Source organism: Hevea brasiliensis, chromosome 4, assembly GCF_030052815.1.
Source record: "Hevea brasiliensis isolate MT/VB/25A 57/8 chromosome 4, ASM3005281v1, whole genome shotgun sequence".
NCBI classification, from domain to species: Eukaryota; Viridiplantae; Streptophyta; class Magnoliopsida; order Malpighiales; family Euphorbiaceae; genus Hevea; species Hevea brasiliensis.
The window spans coordinates 12,106,627-12,129,989 of NC_079496.1; the positions used below are offsets into that span (position 1 = coordinate 12,106,627).

Consider the following 23,363-nt stretch of genomic DNA (forward strand, 5'->3'; position numbering starts at 1 on the left):
TATTAGAATCTATAGATAAAACTTCATGAACCAAGGAGCTCCTGTGAGAAATAACTCCTCAAGAACCTGACTGCACAACCAGACAAAAAGCTTCAAGAGAATTAACCCATTAACAAAATGCAAAATTCCTCGTGTTTAATCTTAATCCTACCTGCATAACCAAATTAATCAATCCTGCCAGACATCAAAAATAAAATAAAATAAAATTAAAAAATATGAACATATTATTTCATAGTAAGTCGGGGAATTATGACATCCACATAACCGTAATGGAAGAGTTCCTCAATAAATAAAATGCACAGAAAAGGAATATTTCGTTCAGCATACACTATTTTGATTTCAATTGAAGCCACAAATGAAGAGCTCATTACAGCAGTGAATCAAGAACAAAACGCTACAAAACTTCGATATCAAAGTATTATTCCCGTCCTTCAAAGTGTATCCAAGGGGCAGGTGAAATTGACCACCAACAACTAGCTTGATCTTCAAATGTCAAGAAGCAGCCTGCGTGGGTCCTCCACCACATCTTTGATACGGCGCAAGAAGAAAACTGCCTCTCTTCCATCAATCAGTCTATGGTCATACGTTAGAGCAATATACATCATTGGCCTGGGCACAATATTGCCTCCAATAACCATTGGACGGGTCACTATTGAATGCATGCCCAAAATAGCCGACTGCAAATAAAATATTTAATTATTAGACTCTTGTCATGATAACGTGAATGTCAAAAACTGAATATTAAATGTGCAACAAATGGACTGTCCAAGAAGGTAACTTTATAAACAAAGCAATTGCTGGATAACTGCTATGCATGTAAACGCATTTTCAATTACATTTGACAACAATTTCGGTGCAATGATAGATTTATAGCATTAAGCTTAAAAAGAAAAGCAAAGCATATTATCCCAAGCACAAGCAGAATCACACCTGAGGAGGGTTAATGATAGGTGTGCTCAAAAGACTTCCATAAACTCCTCCATTCGATATTGTAAATGAGCCTCCAGCCATCTCATCAATTGATATTGTTCCATCATTTGCTTTCTTTGCAAGGGTGTTGATCTCCTTCTCTATCTCAGCAAAATTCATATTATCGGCATTGCGAATAACTGGGACAACAAGGCCCTGGATTGAATAGGTTGAAAACATTAAGCAACATAGGAATAAGAATCCAATTCATACAAATATTTTCATTACTCATCCTTTATGATTAAAGCATGGAATGCAAGATTGAAACCAAATAAATATCCTTACCCCCACTTTTTTCTCAAACTTCATATAGTCGGCTAAATAAAAATAAAAGTAAAGGGTGGGATAATAGCAGTTACTTCTCTTTTTCATATGCAGATGGTGGGGACTTGAACCTTTAATACAATCATAGTAGTTATTCTGTCTCTTCTTTTCCATTCTAATTTTTCATGAATAAAAATGAGAACAAAAAATGGCATTTAAACCATTAAGTTATCTAAAAAATTTGAAGTGAAAATTTCAGGGACAGTTAAAAGCACATCAAATGAGTAAAGCATAAATCCAAGTGAATTAAATGTAAGAAAGTCTACCTTAGCAGCGACATTAAAGAACATGTAATGCGTACAAACATTAAAAGATACAACTACAATACTGAATATAAAATAGGGAACATGAGAAGTCTAGCCAAAAAATCCATTGCGTTCAGAAGAGATTGGATCAAAAGAGAACAGTCACAAAAATTTTAGGCACTAGCAACCTAAGAGCCGGTACTTAGCAATATTATTTGAGACCGAAAAAACTCAAAAATGCATATAATCCACATTAACAGCCAGAATGTAACACCCCTGATTTTTTATATATTATTATTGGGCTTCGTGTAGGTATCCTCAATTCGCGGAAATTCAACAGTTGTCCGGATCTGTGAATTTCTGGCCAGACAGACCAGCTACCGGAAAAGTCTCCGAATTGGATCGAGGTTTTGGCTACCCCACCATTGTCAGGCATCCCGAGCGCGTTCCCGAAGTCGGAATCGGCAAAGGTAAACCCGAACCTTGCTTTTTCGTAATTTTCTAGTGCTTAAATAGGATTAAAAATCCATAAAATATTCGTGGTAGCTTAGAAAATTACGATTCTTTTTGCAATAGCTTAGTAATATTTCTAAGGACCGCGGGGCAGAGTTTTATAATTTTTAGAGCTTATTTGAGCAGTTTTTGCAAAAATGATCAATTATAAGGACTAAATTGAAATTTTACATATTGTGATGAATGATTGATTTGATGGGCCCAGGAGGGGCTGTGTGATGTGATTGAGTTGTGGATATATGGATTGTAGATATAGAAGTGTGTTTTGAGCTCTTTTGCAGGTTGGGTAGGTCCTAGGTATAGGGGAGACTCTGCCGGATTTTCGGCACGACTTAGGACGTATTGGGTCTTTTCTTGATCTGTATTGGGTCATTTGTATTAAATAATTGTAATATAATTGTCGTGAGCCGATGCCTTCTTCCTCCGCCTCAGTGACCTTCGTCATGTCTGTGAGTAAAATATTAATTTTAATTGTAATTTCACTATTATTATATGTTCAAGCATGCCCATGCATCACTTATATGCATATATTTATGTAGTTAAACTCTAGGCACGATTTATGTTGCATTGATAACTGTTAAAGTGCCATGGATGTTGTTGTGGTAATTTGGAGCAGTGTGCGTGCGTTGGCGTGCGTGTGATGTGGTGTGGACTATGGATAGGACGGGTAGTCACGCTTGAGTTCTTCTGGGACCCGATCCTTCGAGGGGTAGTCACGGCTTGAGTTCTTCATTGGGACCCTCGATTTGGTTTATTAAGCGAAAGTCCCGCTTGAGTTCTTCACGCACTGTGTTGGATTTAAGAGAGTCAGATATGGGATCAGCTCCCATATGTTATGATTGATGCTACAGGGTGCGTGAGTGCTCCAAATTACCTTTTTGATGTTATGATGTGAAAATGTTGTTGATGTTGCATTTCACTCTACAGGGTGCATTAGTTTTAGATAGTTATAGAGATTATGGTTAAAATTGATATTTTACTCTCTCGAGTCTAACGCTCACTCTGCTCAATATTTTTTCAGTTACAGGAGGATTTTATTTTGGTTAACCTGCGTTTCTCCTTCGCAGGTTGTTTATCGATATTTGTGTAATTTTATTTACTCTTAGACTTTCCGCATGTGTTAGAAGTATTTATTTGAGTCTGGTCGGTCATTTTATTATCATCTTGGACACAGAACGTATAATGATATGCATGTTTGATGGATTGGATGAGGGAGCTGAGCTCCCATTTATTTTATGAGGATATGAGTATGTGGAGGGTGAGCTGAGCTCCCCAATTGAGTATTTATTATGTTTACAGGTCGGGTGAGTCGAAAACTCCCCGTTGGAAAGTCCATTTTATGGCCGGACTGTCCGCTTGTTATCTTGAGATTGGGCCCAAATGTGCCTTAGAGTTGGGTAAATGAATGGTGAAGGCTTACTACGGGCATCAGGGGCTTTAGGTGGCCTGTGTCCTAGTCTTGGTCCGGCCCATAGGTTGGGTCGTGACAAATGTGGTATCAGAGCTTAGGCTCCAGATTCATAGGGAAAAATTATCTAAGTGTTGGGAAGAGTCTACTAGGAGTCACATGCGGAGTATAAGATTCTGTTTCGTCTTTTCCTGTAATTCTTTGTTTCTAGATTCTACGTTATACCTCGGGAAATATAAGATTACCTCAGTTAGTGTCTTGATTTTCGTGGAGTACATAGAAACATGAAATAGATTTAGCAAACTTATTGAGGTCTACGTTGGAAACACGTACTCCAATAAATACTATATTTTCGTCAGTATGGGTTTAAATGGTGTGCCCATTTCGTGCAAGGCACGAGTACATAAAAGTGAGTCTTGAAAGTACAGTTGCCCTAGATAAGAGATTAAGAGACCTAGTCTGCCAGGACGTATCGTAGTAACTATACAATATTCTCGATGTCCTGCTGCAGACACAGATGCGACATGAGATTATTGTGTATAGTCGTACTTCCTGTAGTGCTTATGATGAGGATGTTGCAGGCAGTCTCTGTTTTGGTACAGTAATGCCAGAACAGAGTTCTATATCTGCAAAGGAGTTGGGAACTCCTGGTTAGGGATCTAGAGCTAGAATATCGAAGGTCACAGTGGGGTGATAACTAGAGTCAGTGACTCAGTTACCCTAGCATGAGCTAGAGTTACAATAAGAATTGCCATCAGACCAGAGGTTTCGGATTAGTTGCAAAGTAAAGGTGACACCTATAGAGTGAGATTATCTAGTATTCAGTATGGAATTTTGGATGGTTTTTGCAGTATGACAAACATTTGGTTAGAACTTAGTGAGAATAGTATACCTTGTGTGTATCAGTATGAAATAAAGTACAACCCTACTACCTAGGGAAAGTCGGAACTATGAATTGATGATTCACAGAGCTATAATATGATAGGAGAGTCATTAATTTGACATGGTTTTGGGCAAGGTGGTAAATGTAGTATTTTTGTTGCGCAAGTTAGGTATAGTCCTATCTTTTGAAGGGATCGAAAGTTATTACTAATAATGGTGACCAACAAAATAGTACCCAGATGGGACCGTAGAGTGTGGTAGAGAGAAGTTGGCTCTGGTATCCTGCGGAGGATGCAAGTTCTATTATAGGAATCATATATAATCGATCACGATGGATGTAAATCCTTTGAATTGGATGACGGGTTTGGGTGCCCTAACCTTAAGTTTTGGCTAATTGAGTAAACATGGATAATAATAATAATAACAAATAAATAAAATTACTACGTAATCGGTTCTCGAGGTGGTAAGGGTATTATGTAAGCTAAAGGATAAGAATAGAGATCATACAATAAAAGTATGACTGTAATTTCTTTGAGTTCCTTTCTAATTTCAAATTATTCAAAACAATAGTATAATCTAATTATAATAGTGTTAAGAGTAATAAATTAGCGAAGATAAATCACAGAATGCCAATAGATAAAGAAAGTGCAGAATGAAAGTTTGGACAATTGATTGCAGTTGCAATATAATCTAAATGCTAGTGGAAGTACTAGCTAGAGTGGTCAAAGGACCAAATCTGAGTAGCACAGACATATGATAACGCGATAGAGACTCTGAAAGATATAGTCAGCAAGTACAGCTGTCATGTTAGGAAGAGGAATGGAATCAAGGATTGAATAGTCAAGTTCTATTTTGGGTAAGACAAAAGAAATAAATGAAAGGACAACCTAAAGAGCGCATAATAAAAAGAACAAAGTTAAGATATAGGATAGGCTAAGTGTTATTCTTGGCAAGGAGAATGACAAGGATGGAAAACCCAAAATGGGACCACATTAGTGAGAAAAGTGATGGAGGTATGGAATACAATAATAATGAGTAAATGTTAGAAGGTGTGCGATGGTATTGCGGACTACCTAAATAGGTAGAGAAAGAGAAGTTAGTAAGCAGTAAGTTGAATAAAAGTCAGTCTAAGGGATCAAATAGGTATGATGAGAGGAAAAGAATGATAGATAATGACACATAGGTTTTAGGTTAGACTTTTGAGATAGTGAGAAGGTAGTTAGAGGTTTGTTATGAATGTCAGGCAAACATTTTTAGTGTGATCAACAGAATCACTTTGCAGTGAAGCAATAACGACAGAGCAACAGTAGGGGTAGAATAAAAAATGACAAGTATGGATGGTAATAAATCACTAGAAAGTTTAAGGATCAAATTAATGACCATAGATAAGGGTGGAATTAGCGTTGGAAGAATCTATTAGCGAGAGAAATCTTTCAGGATTCAACAAGGGTTAAGGGCACAATATAAACGATGATAGATATGAATCATAGGTCGAGTATAAGTAAAGTTAATAAATTATAAAATATTATGTCAGGAAGGACGATGGTACAGTAAAGGGTTCATGCAGATGATACCTTATAGGTAGAGCACAATTGTGCTAGGAGATGATGAAATTTGAAAAGAAAGACTAAGAAACATAGGTTAAACGTTATTATATGGACAATCGGGCGTAGTTGAATATAAAGGATATTTTTCTTTCTTTTCAAGTTTAGCTCGTGTTTTTGATTCCAGAGCATTATATAAGTAGCGTAGATCGAGGCAAGGAGACCTAGTTATTTGAGATTTTGATAGGCACCAATTCATATACAATTTCGATATGAGAATGACAAGAAGTGCATACCTAGTGTTAAGTATGAGAGGACGATCAGAGTAATGACAGGAGTTAAATTGAGTTAGCTACTAAGGCTTGCGACTGTTTTAAACTATGAGCTAGATGAAGTACTATTTATGGATGAGTTTCAATAGATGAAATTGTTGCTGATGGGTAATTTGAGGTTGAAGTTTAGAAAGCTATGGGCAGTATATATGATTATATTAAGGAGAATGAACACGTGAAGTATCTTGTTTGGAATTAAGGCATGACACATATTTCCTACAGCCGTGTTAGTTCAGATGGAACTTATAGTTTATGGGGCTCATATTCATCCAGGATAAGCAATTTCCTACTAAGGCTGGTAGGGAATGATAATGTTCTGATAGTTAAGTTGGAAAAAAGGGGGTACAAAAAAAAATTCTCTATGGGTAATTATAAGTGTTACATAAGGTGAAGAATGTGCTGATAGGAGTAAATCATAGGGTTAGAATTCTCGAAGTAATGAAACTAGTAATCAAGATAAGACTAAGAAATAAAAAGAAAGTTAAAGTTGATGATGGGATAGACATCTTTGAAGGAAAAGGTGTAAGGATGAGATAGGACTAAATTTAAGGAATAAGTACAGCAGGTTGAAAAGATACCAACAATACCAAAAATAGGAAAAGGGAAGTGGATAAGATCCAAAGGACAGGAAGAGAGCTCGATAGAGTCAGTTATAATGATGAGGATAAGGAGTGTCTAACCACTGCCCCTGTGTTAACACTACCTATGAGCGGTGAAGGATACACCGTGTACTGTGACGCCTTCAGAGTTGGCCTAGGGTGTGTTTGATGCAGAATGGAAAAATAGTGGCTTATGCTTCAAGGCAGCTGAAGAGGCATGAGCAGAACTATCCCACCCATGATTTGGAAATGGCGACTGTAGTCTTTGCACTAAAAATCTGGAGACACTACTTGTATGGTGAAGTGTGTGAGATATACACCGACCATAAGAGTTTGAAGTACATCTTCCAACAGAGGGATTTAAACTTGAGACAGAGGAGATGGATGGAGCTCGAAAACTATGATTGCACCATCCACCACACCACAGGAAGGCCAATGTAGTAGCAGATGCTTTAAGCAGAAAATCTTCTGGCAGTTTGGCGCACATTTCAGCAGAGAAGAGACCGTTGATTCAGGAAGTACATGAGTTAATGGATCAAGGTTTAATCCTAGATCTTTCAGATGAGGGAGTCTTGTTGGCTCATTTTTCAGTGAGGCCAGACTTGCGAGATAGAGTTAGAGTTTCCCAATACAGAGACCAACAATTAATGAAGATCATAGAAAGAGTACAGCAAGGTGAAGGTGGTGAGTTGGATTTGCCAATGATGGTGCCCTAGTGCAAGGTTCTAGGATGTATGTGCCCGATGTGGACAATCTCAGAGATGAAATCATGCGAGAGGCACACTATACACTGTACAATGTCCACCCAGGTTCCACCAAGATGTACCATGATGTGAAAGATAGCTATTGGTGGAATGGCATGAAGAGAGACATAGCAGACTTTGTGTCCAAGTGCTTGACTTGTCAGAAGGTGAAGTTTGAACACCAGAGTCCGTCAGGGAAGTTGCAAGAGCTCCCTATCCCAGAATGAAAGTGGGAAATGATTTCTATAGATTTTGTGACTGGGTTGCCTCGTACCACGCGAGGATATGATTCGATATGGGTAATTGTAGACCGCCTAACCAAATCAGCTCACTTCTTGCCTGTGAAGACTACATATTCTGTGGCACAGTACGCCCGGCTCTACATTCGAGAAATAGTCAGATTGCATGGAGTTCCGGCTTTCATAATATCTGACAGAGGGCCCCAGTTCACTTCTCGGTTTTGGAGAAAGTTGCAGGAGGCACTTGGCACACAGTTGAACTTCAGTACGGCTTTCCACCCTCGCATGCATGGACGGTCCGAAGGACAATCCAAACATCGAAGACATGCTTCGCATGAGTGTTTTGGATTTTGGAGGTCAATGGGATGAGCAGCTAGCTTTGGTGGAGTTTGCCTACAACAACAGTTATCACTCCAGCATAGGGATGCCACCCTATGAGGCACTATATGGAAGAAAGTGTAGGTCTCCTCTGTGTTGGATGAAAATGGGGGAAGCGAAGGTGCATGATGTAGACCTAGTGCAGTACACTTCAGAGATAGTTCCTTTAATCAGGGAACGACTGAAAACAGCTTTCAGTAGGCAGAAGAGTTATGCAGACCCCAGACGGAGGGATGTGGAGTTTGCAGTGGGCTACTATGTATTCCTGAAGGTTTCTCCAATGAAGGGAGTTATGAGATTTGGAAAGAAGGGCAAGTTGGCACCTCGGTATATTGGACCTTTTGAGGTTACTGATAGAGTTGGAGCAGTTGCCTACCGGTTGGAGCTACCACCCAACCTTTCTCACGTTCATCCCGTGTTTCACATCTCCATGCTCAGGAAATACATTCTCGATCCTTCTCATGTACTACAGTCGGATGTAATAGAACTAAAGGAGAACTTGACATTTGAGGAGCAACCTGTAGCCATAGTGGACTACCAAGTGAGACAGCTAAGATCAAAACAGATCCCTATAGTTAAGGTTTTGTGGAGGAGCCAGTCAGTGGAAGAGTGCACTGAGTCGAACGGGACATGCGTAGCAAGTACCCTTATCTGCTCAATGTGTAATCATGTACTTTATTCGCTTGTGAAAAATTCGAGGACGAATTTTACGTAAGGGGGAAGAATGTAACACCCGATTTTTATTTATTATTATTGGGCTTCGTGTAGGTATCCTCAATTCGCGGAAATTCAACAGCTTGTCGGATCTGCGTGAATTTCTCGCCGCATGCACTACCTACGGAAAAGTCTCCGAATTGGATCGAGGTTTTGGCTACCCCACCATTGTCGGGCATCGGCGCGTTCTCGAAGTCGGAATCGCAAAGGTAAACACGAACCTTGCTTTATCGTAAATTTCTAGTGCTTAAATAGGATTAAAAATCCATAAAATATTCGTGGTAGCTTAGAAAATAACTATTCTTTTGCAATAGCTTAGTAATATTTCTAAGGACCACAAGTAGAGTTTTATAATTTTTAGAGCTTATTTGAGCAGCTTTTTGCAAAAAAGATAAATTATAAGCACTAAATTGAAATTTTACATATTGTGATGAATGATTGATTTGATGGGCCCAGGAGGGGCTGTGTGATGTGATTGAGTTGTGGATATATGGATTGTAGATATAGAAGTGTGTTTTGAGCTCTTTTGCAGGTTGGGTAGGTCCTAGGTATAGGGGAGACTCTGCCGGATTTTCGGCACGACTTAGGACGTATTGGGTCTTTTCTTGATCTGTATTGGGTCATTTGTATTAAATAATTGTAATATAATTGTCAGGTGAGCCGGGACAGCCTTCTTCCTCCGCCCAGCCGCCTCAGTGACCATCGTCAAGTCTGTGAGTAAAATATTAATTTTAATTGTAATTTCACTATTATTATATGTTCAAGCATGCCCATGCATCACTTATATGCATATATTTATGTAGTTAAACTCTAGGCACGATTTATGTTGCATTGATAACTGTTAAAGTGCCATGGATGTTGTTGTGGTAATTTGGAGCAGTGTGCGTGTGATGTGGTGTGGACTATGGATAGGACGGGTAGTCACGGCTTGAGTTCTTCGCTGGGACCCGATCCTTCGAGGGGTAGTCACGGCTTGAGTTCTTCGCTGGGACCCTCGATTTGGTTTATTAAGCGAAAGTCCGGCTTGAGTTCTTCGCTGGCACCAGGTTGGATTTAAGAGAGCTGTATAGGGGATCAGCTCCCATATGTTATGATTGATGCTACAGGGTGCGTGAGTGCTCCAAATTACCTTTTTGATGTTATGATGTGAAAATGTTGTTGATGTTGCATTTCACTCTACAGGGTGCATTAGTTTTAGATAGTTATAGAGATTATGGTTAAAATTGATATTTTACTCTCTGAGTCGAACGCTCACTCCTGTTCAATATTTTTTTCAGGCTACAGGAGGATTTTATTTTGGTTAACCTGCTTTTCTCCTTCGCAGGTTGATTATCGATATTTGTGTAATTTTATTTACTCCTAGAATTTTCGCATGTGTTAGAAGTATTTATTTGATTATGGTCTGTAATATTATTATCATGTTGGACCTGTAAACGTATAATGATATGCATGTTTGATGGATTGGATGAGGGAGCTGAGCTCCCATTTATTTTATGAGGATATGAGTATGTGGAGGGTGAGCTGAGCTCCCCAATTGAGTATTTATTATGTTTACAGGTCGGGTGAGTCGAAAACTCCCCGTTGGAAAGTCCATTTTATGGCCGGACTCTGTCCGTTTGTTTTCTTGATATTGGGCCCAAATGGGCCTTAGAGTTGGGTAAATGAATAGTTAAGGCTTACTACGGGCCTCGGGGGCTTTAGGCTGGCCCAGGTCCTAGTGCCGGTCCGGCCCATAGGTTGGGTCGTGACACAGAATGAGCATCTCCATTCCATCAAAAGAGTCCCATCACTAAGCAAAGCAAAAAATATGTTTCTATTCTGTAAACTGAATTCTGAATAATCTCATACTATAATGGTTTATAATAACATTCCACTAATGCTTCAAGAGCAATATACCATTTGAAGATACTTTAAAAAATGTAAAGGTTATGAAAGAAACCAGTGCAAAATTACACACTAGAGTTTAACACAAACACAGATGTCTCAAAATACAGAAGCTATTTAAAAGTACCCAGTAGGAGTTTCTAGACAAACACGTACCAAATGCAACAAGTTCTGTTTGTGTTTATAAGCATAAGAAGCTAATGACTTCCAGAGATGAAGACAAACCTTAGGAGTTCCAACAGCAATACTGACGTCTACATAATCTCTATATATAATATCATCCCCATCAATAACTGCATTTATAATAGGTTGATTCTGAAGCCCACTTACAGCAGCCTGGAGCATTTTACAAACAAGTAAAAAGATAAGTAATTATACCTGTTAGTATACAAATTTTACTTGCAAATTGTTTTTTCACATCCTTAATGACATATCGCATACCTTTACAAATCCTGACATAAGGCCCAACTTAACTCCATGCTTTTCAACAAAAGCATCCTTATAATCAGACCTGAGCTTCATCAAGTTAGTCCTGCAAATGATCACGAGAAATAAAGAAATGTCATTTTCAGATAACATAATCTCGTTTGAGGCAACAACATCACTAGCCTCCAACCTGGTTCTCCTCTTCTCTCACCCACTCTCCCATCTCCTCCCCACCCCGCGCGCCTAGGGGTGAGCAATCGGTTCAAACCGAACCGAACCGAATTAAATTATAAAAACTGAACCGTCAATTTTAGAAACCGAACCGAACTGAAATTGGTGAAAAACCGAATCGAACCGAACCGCTTTATTTCGGTTCGGTTCGGTTTAAACCGATCGGTTTGATTTTTGATTAATTTTTTAATTTAGACTTGATTTTCAAGTTATTTGGTCTAATTTTAACTTTGGTTTGAACCTAATAACCATTAATCAATGAAATTAAATAATTAATATATATAAAATTAAATATAATTCATAAATTTTCCATAAAAATAAATTAATTTAAAAATCAATTCAGTTCGATTTGACTATATAAATCACTATTCGGTTCGGTTCGGTTTAACCGATTTTTTTCTCTTCAAAACCGAACCGAACCGAAATAACCGAAATTTTTATAAATTAAAACCGAACCGAACCGATTGAACCGAATTGACTCGGTTCGGTTCAGTTTTTCGGTTTGAACTGAATTCTGCTCAGAGAGAGAGAGAGAGAGAGAGAGAGAGATGGGATTCCCTGGGCATCCAAAAATAATAGAAACAAGACTAAAGTATATAAAAAATAATGCACCACAAACCCTGAGGGAACTGTAAAGTGTAAATCATTATAAACACAAATTATTAACATCCAACACATGTATAATATCTTTATTTAAGGCAAGTATAACAAGGCAAGTGATTTAACATAACCCAAATCAGGAAACTGTTAAACTAGGGCTCTACTCCAGAATCAACATAAATCAACAAAAACCTAGATATGACCTGTTTTTGTCCAATTCCATTGGAGCACTACTCTGACCAAGCAGTATAAACACTTTAAACCAGAAGGGGTATGCCTTTTGGGAATAACATGACTTTAACGCAGATGGACACAGGATGAGGATAGTCTGGACATGTTCACAGCTTCAGATCAAATAGTTGATTCTTAATAAATGGCTAGCAAAGAACCAACAGATGCATATATAGAGAAATGATATTTACTTTCACAGAAGGATGAATCAATGCTCTTGTGGATGTGTTATGCGCATCCAAAACAGTATAAATGGCTTAAAAACTATTATCAAAGTATGAAGAAAGTGATACCAATAACCAGATGCATAAAATTTAAATTGAACTCACATATCAACTTCGTTGAATGTAGTTAACATTGCAAATGTGTTTTGAGAGTCCTTCAATCGGGTTGCAACCCTTTTTCGGAGCCTTGTCATAGGAACCTGTAGTCATGAAAATATTGAGGCCACACCATCAATGCTGTTTACGCACCTGATTTACTTGCTTAAAATAAATGAATACCTATGAACAATATATATTATAACAATAAGCCACAAGACTTACTCGTCTTTCTCTTTCCTTAGGGGGAAGCTGAGGTTCTGTAGCAGAGGGTTTACGTGATGCTGGTGCTTGTGTTTTAGGCTTCTCTGTTGTGGGACCAGTTTCAACTTTAGGCTTTTCCTCTTTCTTTTCTTGAGGAGCAGATTCCTTATTAGGAGCAGCTTTCTTTGTTATTTTCTCAGAGGGAGCTACATGGGCTACACCTTCGCCAGACTTTGAAATAACAGCAACCTTAGTTCCTGGTTCAACAGTCTCCCCTTCCTTGGCTACAAACTGCCAACAATTACACACGAACCTAGAATTAACATTTACAATTCAAAATCATTCAACCCCCCAGCAAACCCATTCCCAACCCCAAACAAATAAATAAATAAAAATAACACAAAATACCAACAGAAGTATTACCTCTTTTATCACACCTGCTTCTGGACTAGCCACATCAATTGTCACCTGAAAGAAAAATGGTTTATCATAGGCATTAGATACATACAACTGATTTCAATCCAATGAGGGAAAAAGGAGGGACGGTGAAAGAAAAGCACCTTATCTGTCTCAATTTGAGCAATTGGCTCATCAACTTCTACCCTATCACCAGGATCTGCTCTCAAAATATCATATTCACACATGTCAAGGACTTGGAAATAACAATCAAGCTAGCCAGCAAAAGAAATAAATGATATTTGGAAGACATACTCTTCAAGAATTTTGCCAAAGTGCCATCAGTGATGGATTCACCCATAAAAGGGACAACAACATCAACTGAATCCCCTGCATCAGATACACAATATGAAAACATCATCAAACTGTGAGATAAAATAAAACTGTAAAATGAAACAGCTGCAGGTTCCTTCAAAAGCCAATAGCTTCCTTTTCAAGCAGTTGCAAGTCATAGGTTCAACACCCAGACCATTCTACCGAAAAGCCAAAAAAAAGCTAATTGCTTCTTCTTCAATGGTGTATCAATGAAAGTGGCAGTAAACCATCCATCCCCATCATATACAAGATGTTGTAACTTACAAGAATGCAGCTAACCAAGTATTAAACAATAACAATTGTAACAATCACTACCAAAAGTTGATTCATCTACTTACTTGAAAACTTGCCATAAACAATGCCCTTATTGTTAAAATACTTTTCCCAAAAGCTTCTTAAAAAATTGTACACGTAGGAATTAGTAGGAAAAAGCCTCATCAATCAAGTCCTTGCAGGCTACTTAGAAACGACTCAGGCAAGTGCTAAAATACTCATATCCTAGATAAAGAGTAATGAGTTCATGAATTATGAAGCCAATTGTCAATGGAACAATACAAAATACAATGAAAAACTCTGTAATATAATCAACTAATTCATCCACTTGATTCAAATCATACTATATGCAATGCCCTTCCTGTGACAACACACTTCCCAAGAGCTTCATAAAGAATTACTTATGTTGGAATTAGACGGACTAGCTTCATCAAGGAAGTCCTGGGCTACATAGAAGTGGCTCCATAAGTACAACAGAGCTAATATCATATTGTACATATGCGTGAATATGCATATGAAGAAAATTCATTAAAACTAAACAATGTCATACCACCATCTGAAGAAAATGGCCTGCTCCACATTTGCTTGAGGGCCATAAGCTCAACGCTGATAAAATCCCTGCATAAAAGCATAGTTGTGTCAATAAATCTATCTGTAGAAAACACTTTTAGTTATCTGATTCATTTCCTCTCTAGATAAATAAAAATAGAATGAAGTCACTCACTTAAAAAAGTTCATTTGGAGATAAAAGCTAGATATTGTAATTTAAAAGACAAAAAAAAAAAAAGCACTGAGCAGGTTAATTAGCCAATGAATTGAATCTAATCTAGCCATCACACTGTTAAGACAGGTAGTTTAACTGGGGTAAAGAAGGGTTTATTAAAATCGTTTAGGTCAGAAGAAGATAATGAAAAGGAAAGTAAACTTGTAAAAATTCTTTTTAATGGAGAGAAAACAATCTATTTAAAACAGCTTTTCAATCTGTCCACGTCTTATCCACTATCCAACAAAGACCAAGAAAGCCTATTTGTCTACAATATCTCTCTGCTTCAGTCAGTCAGCCAGCTTTAGCCAGGAGACTCTATTTGAGAGAGAAAATGGCCGCTTCTTATGATGTCTATGGCTGCATTGCATGAGCACTCTTCTAGAACGCTTTTGCAGTGGATTGATTATAGACTCATATAAAGTCTGTAAACTTAAATGACCAGTGTAGAAACTTCAAAACCTTGGTGACCTGGTGTGGCAGCCTGGGTTGCCATTTACTAGTTTGTTTCCTTATTCATTATAAAAGCATGATTCTAAATCCCAGTCCAATTTGCCTCCTAAATCATCATTCTAAAAGCCCTCCTCAAAAGACACTTCCATCAAAATCATAAAAATAAAATGGGATAACTTCTCACCTACACCAGCGTGTATACACTTGTCCAATTAATTGACACATCATATCCTACTACAAAATATAGTGGTCCCACTATATAATATAGTTTCCTACATTTTAGTTGGTTGAGTGTATAATTAAATATATATGTCCTGCTGTATAATTGTATACAAGAATTTTCCATAGAATGGTGTCACTAACCTCATGAGCCCTGAACTAACCGAACGACCTACAATAACAAGATAAAATTTTTCAAAGTCATGACTCTTTACAGCGACCAACACAATCATTATCCACAAAACAATAAAAAGTAGTTCTAATTACCAGGTGAAATGAGGTGGCTGAAGTAACAGACATGCCCAAAACCTCTTGGAGTTGGATGAAGTAAAATCTGTGCATATCCATAAGCTAATAAAAATTAAAAATAAAAAATAAATAAAAGCTTGCACCCAATATAAATTTCAACAAAAATAAATCAAGATAAAGCATATCCATTCTGCGTACCAGCAAAAAGGGTTTAACAACTAACAAGCCAAAAAAAGGAAATGACGCGAAGCTACATATGGAAAGACAAAACACTCCAAAACCGCTATTATTCAACCTCTTTAAAGAACCAATTAAAATTTTTAAATTTATATATTAACAAAAAAAAATGTGAGTAAGGGAAACCAACTAATTACCTCCTTCTCAGGAAGAGAGCAAACTCTAGGAGTAGATGCCGCAGGTCGAATGCTCTGCAAGGACTGCCTCAAAATCTAATACATATATTCTAGTCAATACGCATGCCAACCTACACCATATATGTATATTATAACAAAAAATGAAACTAACCAAAGAAGATGAGCCTCCAGTGGTAACTCTTCTCCTTAAAACCCCCAACATCATAGCCTGGATCTCTGCTTCCAGATCAAAACACAGAGACATAATTACTTAAATAATCCTCAAAATAATCAGTAATAGATACAACACCAGGCGATCAATCCATCTATGGATTAGACAATACATACAAGCGTCGACTATGTGATGCAATTGAATGAGAGATTTGGAAATGCAAAGTTTAGATTTGACCAGATTCAAGCGAGCGGAGAGTCTTTGACTAGTGCGAATCTATAGAAGAAGATGTCCAGGAAGAAGTAGTAGGGTTTACCCTTTGAGAGAGAGAGAGAGAGGGACACCGGAAAGCTGGATTTTGAGCATGGTGTACGATCTCGCTGTAGCAAATTAACGATTTGGTTGCGTGGCGCACTTTGATTGGTTGTAAGAAATGTTAAATAAAAAATAGGAAACTCAAAAAAATATTGCGTTGCATGTGTTCTTTTTCTTTTTCTTTTTCTTTTTTTTATTTGGTCACAGTCAGAGAATGGAACAGAAAAGCGACGTGCTGGCTTCTTCAAAACGTCGTCGTTTCAGTGCCTAAAATCATTATTTTAAGACGAACGTACGATGGTTTTATTTTAATAATATCAAAATTGCTAAAAAAAGCATGTTAAGTTAAATAGCAACCATTAATCTCTCCTTTCTCTCTTTACTTTCTCTTTCTTCACTTTGAGAGCATTTTACTGATGATTCCTTATTTTATCTTTTTATTTTTATTGTGAAGTCATTAAAAAAAATTTGTATTATTTAAATAGGATTACAGTGATATGAAATACAAATCTTTATTTTATGATAATATCAAAATTTAACGATTTATTGAATTTATAGAAAAATTATAGCAAGTTAATACACAGAATAATAAATCAAATATTCATTAACACTCAAATTAAGATTATTTTTATTCTATTTTATATAATTTATCTTAAATTTTTTTGTATAAAATTATAATAGTATTAAATTTTAGTCTTCATATTTGTATTATATGTCCCCCTAAAGAAAGCTTTATGTTTTATTTTAAAAAAATGAAAATTATGAAATTTTAGAATTTTTTCTATATGGTAAATACAGTTTAAACGATAGTAAACACTTCGATTTCTGTCATTTGTAAAGAAAAGGATCTCGGAGATATGGAATTGATTAATGCATGAGGTGTCTTGTCTCATGTCTCTGTCCAACTGCGCGAGAAAATTCTGCACAGCCATGCATGTGCTTGGCTGGGTAGGCGTCGGTGAAGGAACAATTTCTGCGGTCAGTAATCAGATGGTCATCCAATGTTTTCCATATGAAAACTGAATTGCCAAGAAAAAATAAATAAAATTAAGAACGTTTGCGAAAAATATTTATCAATTAGTTTAAAATAATTAATTATCATTTGAAGAAAAAAAAATATTATTGAGCATATTTTAAAAATTAACAATAAATTTTAATTATAAAATTATAACAAATATAAATTATATGAAATTTTATTAGATTTTATATTTTAAATTTTTCCATATCAAAAATAACTAAGTGAATTTTAGATTTCTAATTCAGTTGACTCAAATGGATTGAACCATCTAAAATTATTAAAAAGAAATCCTGAAATTTAATAGTCTCTGTTCCTCTTCCACCATATGCATATCTAAGTCGTCATTCTGTCAACAGACTCAACAACCCATTTAGTGCTCATCATTATTGGTACCAGAAATTCTCATAAGTAATTCTTAGATCCCTACACACACATGATTAACTTTTTTTTTAATAAAAAATTTAGGGGATTCTATTTGTGAATCCATGCACCCACTCACACGAACCCATATTAAGGGTGTATTTGATTTAACTGTTGAATACAACTGATAGATAGCTGTTACTGTTAGTTGATAGCGGATAACTGGTAACTGATAATAACTGTTTTATGTTAAGTGCTTGGTAAAATTATATTTAACTGTTGTTGTTAATATGTAAAATGACTAATAAGGATATATATCATATAATTTATTTTATTATTTAAATAAATATAAAATTATAAATTTATTACATTATATTATTTATTTTATTATTAAATTAATATATTATATTATTTAAATAAATATATAATTATTAATCTTTTATATTATATCATTTATTTTATTATTGAAATAAGAAAATAATTATTTTATAAGATAATTAAATAATTTTAAAAATATAAATAAAATAATAAAATAATTATTATTGTTAATAGAAAATTTTATAATTAAATTTAAGTTTTTAGATATAAATAAATATTTTATATTTTATGTTATTAATAAAAAATATTTTATCAAAATTGAAATACGTTAATTAAATATTAAAATTACAAATAAAAAAATAAAAATACTAATAATATTAATTTTCAAGTTAAATAGAAAAAGAATAATATGATCAAAATAAAAAATAAAACCAAATCATATCAGCTGATGAGAAACAGCTCTAAAAATAAAGCTGATACAAACTGCAGCTGATGGGTATCATATCAGTTGCTCTTCAGCTATCAACTCTATTTTTTTAAGCTTGACAAACACTATAATTTACTTATTTTGGTATCTATCAGCTATCAGTTATACCCAACAGGTAAACTAAACATCCCTTAAAGTGTAAACTTTATGTTTGCTTGCTATGACTGCAGCTGATAATAGTCAGTCCGAACAACTTCCCATCTCAAGGGAGTAATGGCTAATTAAATGATCTTATTAATTGTAAAGAGCTTAATAGATTAATTTTTTTATTTCATGAACACTTTGGGAAAAAAAGATTAAACAAACATTAAAGCATTGAACTTCAGTTTGCATGGAAGTAAACAGACAAATGCATGAAAGTAATTAAGATTATTGTCCTTCTGAGGAATTCTCTCATCAATCTCTTTGTTAATTACTTCAAGGCAGTTCACCACCAGCGCCACCACCAGCACCAAACCCACCGCCAGCTCCACCACCAAGTCCACCACCGCCACCTCCTCCAAAGCCACCTCCACCTCCAGCACCGCCACCACCACCACCAAGGCCACCACCAGCACCAGCACCACCTCCAAACCCACCACCAGCTCCCCCTCCAAAACCAGCACCGCCTCCTATTCCTCCACCACCCCCACCCCCACCCCCACCTCCAAACCCTCCTCCACCACCAGCACCCCCTCCAAGTCCACCTCCAGCACCCCCACCAAATCCTGCTCCACCGCCAGAGCCACCACCTAACCCACCGCCACCTCCACCTCCAAACCCACCACCACCTCCACCACCAATACCGCCACCAAGCCTAGGGCGGCGGTGAAATGAGTTCTTCTCATCCTGAAAAGAACTACCCTTCCTGTCCACAATCTTTCTGGCACTACTAGCAGTGCAAACAAGAGCACCAAGAAGCAATACAAGAATCAATTTCGAAGACATCTTTTGCTGCAGCTAACCAAGATTCGATGTAGCTAAGATGACTTGGGTGAGAAGTGAGGATTCGAGGGAGGGAATATATAGACATTTCGAAGGTAGAGAGAGCACAGTTGAGAAGTTGACATAATTTTTACTCATCTTCTATCCAAAAACCGTGTTGAGACTTTTAATGCATCCAGCTGTATATATTGAAATGGATCAAGGTCGAGGGCTTTTACTTTGATTTTATGGACGTTGTTCTAGCTAGTTGCATGGATTTGAGACTGCTTGTCTGTTTTTGGTTGAAGGAATAGTTGTGGGTATTAATTAGACCGCAAGTGCACTTCATCCTTTCTGAGCTTGTTTGTTGCTTTTGATCAACGTTTGGCAAGCACAATAATCAAAAGTCCATATTATGAACGTGTGTGAAATAATGATGTGTGTATAACTTCTTTTATCGCAACTTTGATTGAATATCCCGATTAAAAGGGTACATTTTCTCAAAGATAACATAAAAATAATAATAATAAAATAAAAGCAATACTATATGATTAAGTTCACCCACATTATTAATTATGGGATAATTTCGTAACTTAATACTTAAAAAAATTTGACTTTTTTATATTTTTTTACAGATTTTTTTTAAATAGTGTGTATAATTGAAATTTAATTTTAAATTTTCTCTCATACATTTATATTAACTTTAAAAATACTACAAATTTCAATACAAATTACTACTTTTCATATTCTTATGATTAAAAAAGTTAACATTCATTTTAATTTTTAAATATATACTTACATTTTATATTTTTGTATTTTTATCTTAAAACATAATTAAAATAAAACTTTTTATAATATTAAATTAATTAATTATTATGATCAACGGTATATATATATATATATATATATATATATATATATATATATATAATTCCAATTAGTGTTTTTTGACCCTAAAATTTTTTCAATACTTTTTATGATAAACACATGTTTTTATTATACACACTCGTACTACTTGCTTATTTTTGTGAAAAATATTTTTGACATAATGTATAAAATTTATTATCAAGTAAATATTAATATTCTTATAAAATTAATAATATATATAATTTACATTTGTTATTTTAATATATAATACCTTATTATAATTTTATTTTAGTGTTGTGATATTCAATATGTTGTTTAATTGTTCTTGTAAATTATTTTTAATTTAGTTACATTAGTTGACATATTAAAATAACTTATTAGACTATAAAAAAATGGTATAAAATTTTAATTTTATAAAATTAATAATGATAATATATATTTATTATTTTAATATATAGTGTCTGGTTACAATTTTATTTTAATATTGTAATTATGATACTATACATGTCCTATACATGTCTTAATTCAGAAACCTATATGTACTAATTATGATAGGCCAAATTTAAAAATTTATCATATATATTATAATTATGATAATACAAATATCATGAACACATCTTAATGGCAATTTTTTAATGGCAATGGGTTTCTTGCACTTAATTGAAATTACTGAAACAATAGATCAAACCCTTCATTCTTTTTTTTCTAATAAAAAAAAATTATAGTCACACAACTTATATAAATTATTTTAATTTCATTGAGACATAATTAATATTGAATGCAATAGGAGGAATACAAATTTTATTGACAATATATATATATATTCATATAAGAAAACACATTAAAAGATTCAATTTTTTAAAATTTAAAATTAAGTAAATTTCAACAATTTAATATAATTAAAAACCAAGTATTGGCATTTATACGAAAAGAATAAAAATATTAACATATCATATTTGTATATAATATATAGTTACAAATAGGGGTGAGCATTCAGTTCAAACCGAATGAAACCAAACCAAATCGAATTAAATTGTGAAAACTGAATTACATATTTTAGAAATTGAATCGAACTGAAATGGATAAAAAATCGAATCGAACCAGCCACTCTATTTCGTTTTGATTAGGTTCAAACCAATCAATTTTGATTTTTTATTGATTTTTAATTTAGACTTAATTTTTAAGTTATTTGATTTATTTTTGACATTGATTTGAACCTAATAAATATTAATTAATGAAATCAAATAATTTATATATATAATTAAATATAATTCATAAATTTCTCATAAAAATAATATAATTCAAAAATCGACTTGATTCGATTTAAATATATAAAATTACTATTTAATTTGATTCAATTTAATTAATTTTTTTCTTTTTAAAATTGAATCAAATTAAAATAATTGAAATTTTTATAATATAAAATTAAATTAAATTTATTAAATTTTAAAATTAAACCGATTAAATTAAATTAATTCAATTTAAATTTTTAATTCAAATTGAAATCTATTCACCTGTAGTTATATATTGTAAGAGAAATACTTTTTTATGTTTAAAATAAGGAATTTATTGAAAATGGAAATAAATTTATTATTCTTTTATTTATAAGTCAAAGTAAGAATCATTACTGGAAAAATAAATTTTTTAATAATCAATGAAATGATAATCATGTTGGAAGAGAATGAGCGATGTGAACGCGGCCGCCGGTTTCATAAAATATTAATTTGCCGTTGCACCAAAGTTAATTCGTCCTTCACAATAAAATAATAATAATAATAATAATAATAATTGTCATTTCATTGCACATTTCATCATAAATCCCATTCCTAGTTTCCTTTCATTAGTTTCTGCATTTCCATTGTACAATACCCATTATTTTTATTTTTTATAGGACCCTCCTCACGCTATATATCACTTGATTATATGATCTATTATGGGCTTTTTTATTTAAAACCTTTTAAAATAATTTCATTGAAAATATCTAATTTATAAGTAATTTAAAACCTCCACCAAATCCAGCTCCACCAACAAGACCACCTCCACCACCTAAGCCACCACCATGGTGGAACAAATTCTTCTCGTCCTCAAAAGAACCACTTTCAGTCACAAGCTTCCTTGCACTAGTGGTGCAAACTACGACACCAAAAAGCAAAACAAGAAGCAACTTATTACAAGTCATCTTTGCTAATTAAGTTGTGATGATGGCTAGCTAAGATGGCTTTCGGTGAGAAGTGTGCTAAAGATAAGATGGAAAGCATAGAGAGAGCACAGTCAGGCCTCTTAAATTTTGTTCGTCTCCTCATCCAAAAACCGCGTTGATGAGTTAATGCACCCAACTGTCGCTGTTGAAAACGAAAACCCTAACCATGCCCCACCCCTCCCCAATTCAAGTAAAGCTCTAGTATGCTTTCATCTATGGAAGAATTATTTTGTTTCTTTCTTGTTCTTTTTTTACTTTGTTTCAGGGAATTATTTGCATGGACTTTAGTTATAGTTCTGCATGGAGTTGTGTTGCATCTTGATTAACTTTAATTATTATGGAAGTGCTTGAGCTGTAGATTAGTAGATAGAAATTAATTCGCCATCCATAAACTTTTGGCTGGCGTGGCATATGTCTTTAATTTAAGGACCATACGAGATCCATTATTCATAACTAAATAGCTAGCCAAAAACTGATAAAAAGGAAATAAATTCCTTTATGAACACTAGCAAATGCCATGGCCTTCACAGTTGGGTTGCGATTTGCCAACAACGAAGATGGTGGAATGCAATTTGTGGACTGGGCTAGATGGAGTGGGGTTGCAATAATGGTGCAGCTTTTATGCTCAAGTTTGCTTGAAATTTTCACGTTGGGATAGAGAATTGTGGCGGCATCGAATGTAAACATCGATCTGATGCTTGGAAATATTTTCAATGATTGAAATTCGGCAAGTAGGACATAGTAGAATACAAAGTGCTGGAACAACCTGTTGTGACTTTGCATAAAAAAAATAATAAAAAAACATAATATTGAATCTTTCAATGAAGAGAAAACAAGAGTTCTCTCACCACGCCAT

The 23,363-nt window shown here is 34.8% G+C and overlaps 2 protein-coding genes and 1 long non-coding RNA gene across 4 annotated transcripts; 1 reads left to right on the forward strand and 2 right to left on the reverse strand.

The window, feature by feature from the left end:
• Positions 1 to 206: 206 nt before the first annotated feature.
• Positions 207 to 16,440, reverse strand: LOC110640714 (dihydrolipoyllysine-residue succinyltransferase component of 2-oxoglutarate dehydrogenase complex 2, mitochondrial). Of its 2 annotated transcripts, none has more exons than XM_021792153.2 (15): positions 16,277 to 16,440; positions 16,040 to 16,104; positions 15,889 to 15,963; positions 15,533 to 15,599; positions 15,410 to 15,437; positions 14,381 to 14,448; positions 13,498 to 13,572; positions 13,347 to 13,402; positions 13,210 to 13,254; positions 12,808 to 13,077; positions 12,592 to 12,686; positions 11,216 to 11,306; positions 11,000 to 11,110; positions 931 to 1,125; positions 207 to 677 (listed from the first exon to the last, which is right to left on the reverse strand). In XM_021792153.2, the coding sequence occupies exons 2-15, from the start codon at positions 16,091 to 16,093 to the stop codon at positions 486 to 488; spliced, it is 1,422 nt and encodes a 473-aa protein (XP_021647845.2). In that variant the 5' UTR covers positions 16,094 to 16,104; positions 16,277 to 16,440; the 3' UTR covers positions 207 to 485. The 2 variants fall into 2 exon arrangements, with proteins under 2 accessions (XP_021647845.2, XP_021647846.2); XM_021792154.2 differs by having other exon boundaries at positions 16,216 to 16,435.
• Positions 1,805 to 10,384, forward strand: LOC131179214 (uncharacterized). The gene is made up of 2 exons (XR_009148192.1): positions 1,805 to 2,008; positions 9,546 to 10,384. It is a non-coding gene; the product is annotated as an uncharacterized LOC131179214 (long non-coding RNA).
• Positions 16,441 to 18,739: 2,299 nt separating the features above from the next.
• Positions 18,740 to 19,562, reverse strand: LOC110640750 (glycine-rich protein 5-like). The gene has a single exon (XM_021792219.2). It carries the CDS (start codon positions 19,462 to 19,464, stop codon positions 18,955 to 18,957), a length of 510 nt encoding a protein of 169 aa, XP_021647911.2. The 5' UTR covers positions 19,465 to 19,562; the 3' UTR covers positions 18,740 to 18,954.
• Between the last annotated feature and the right edge of the window lie 3,801 nt (positions 19,563 to 23,363).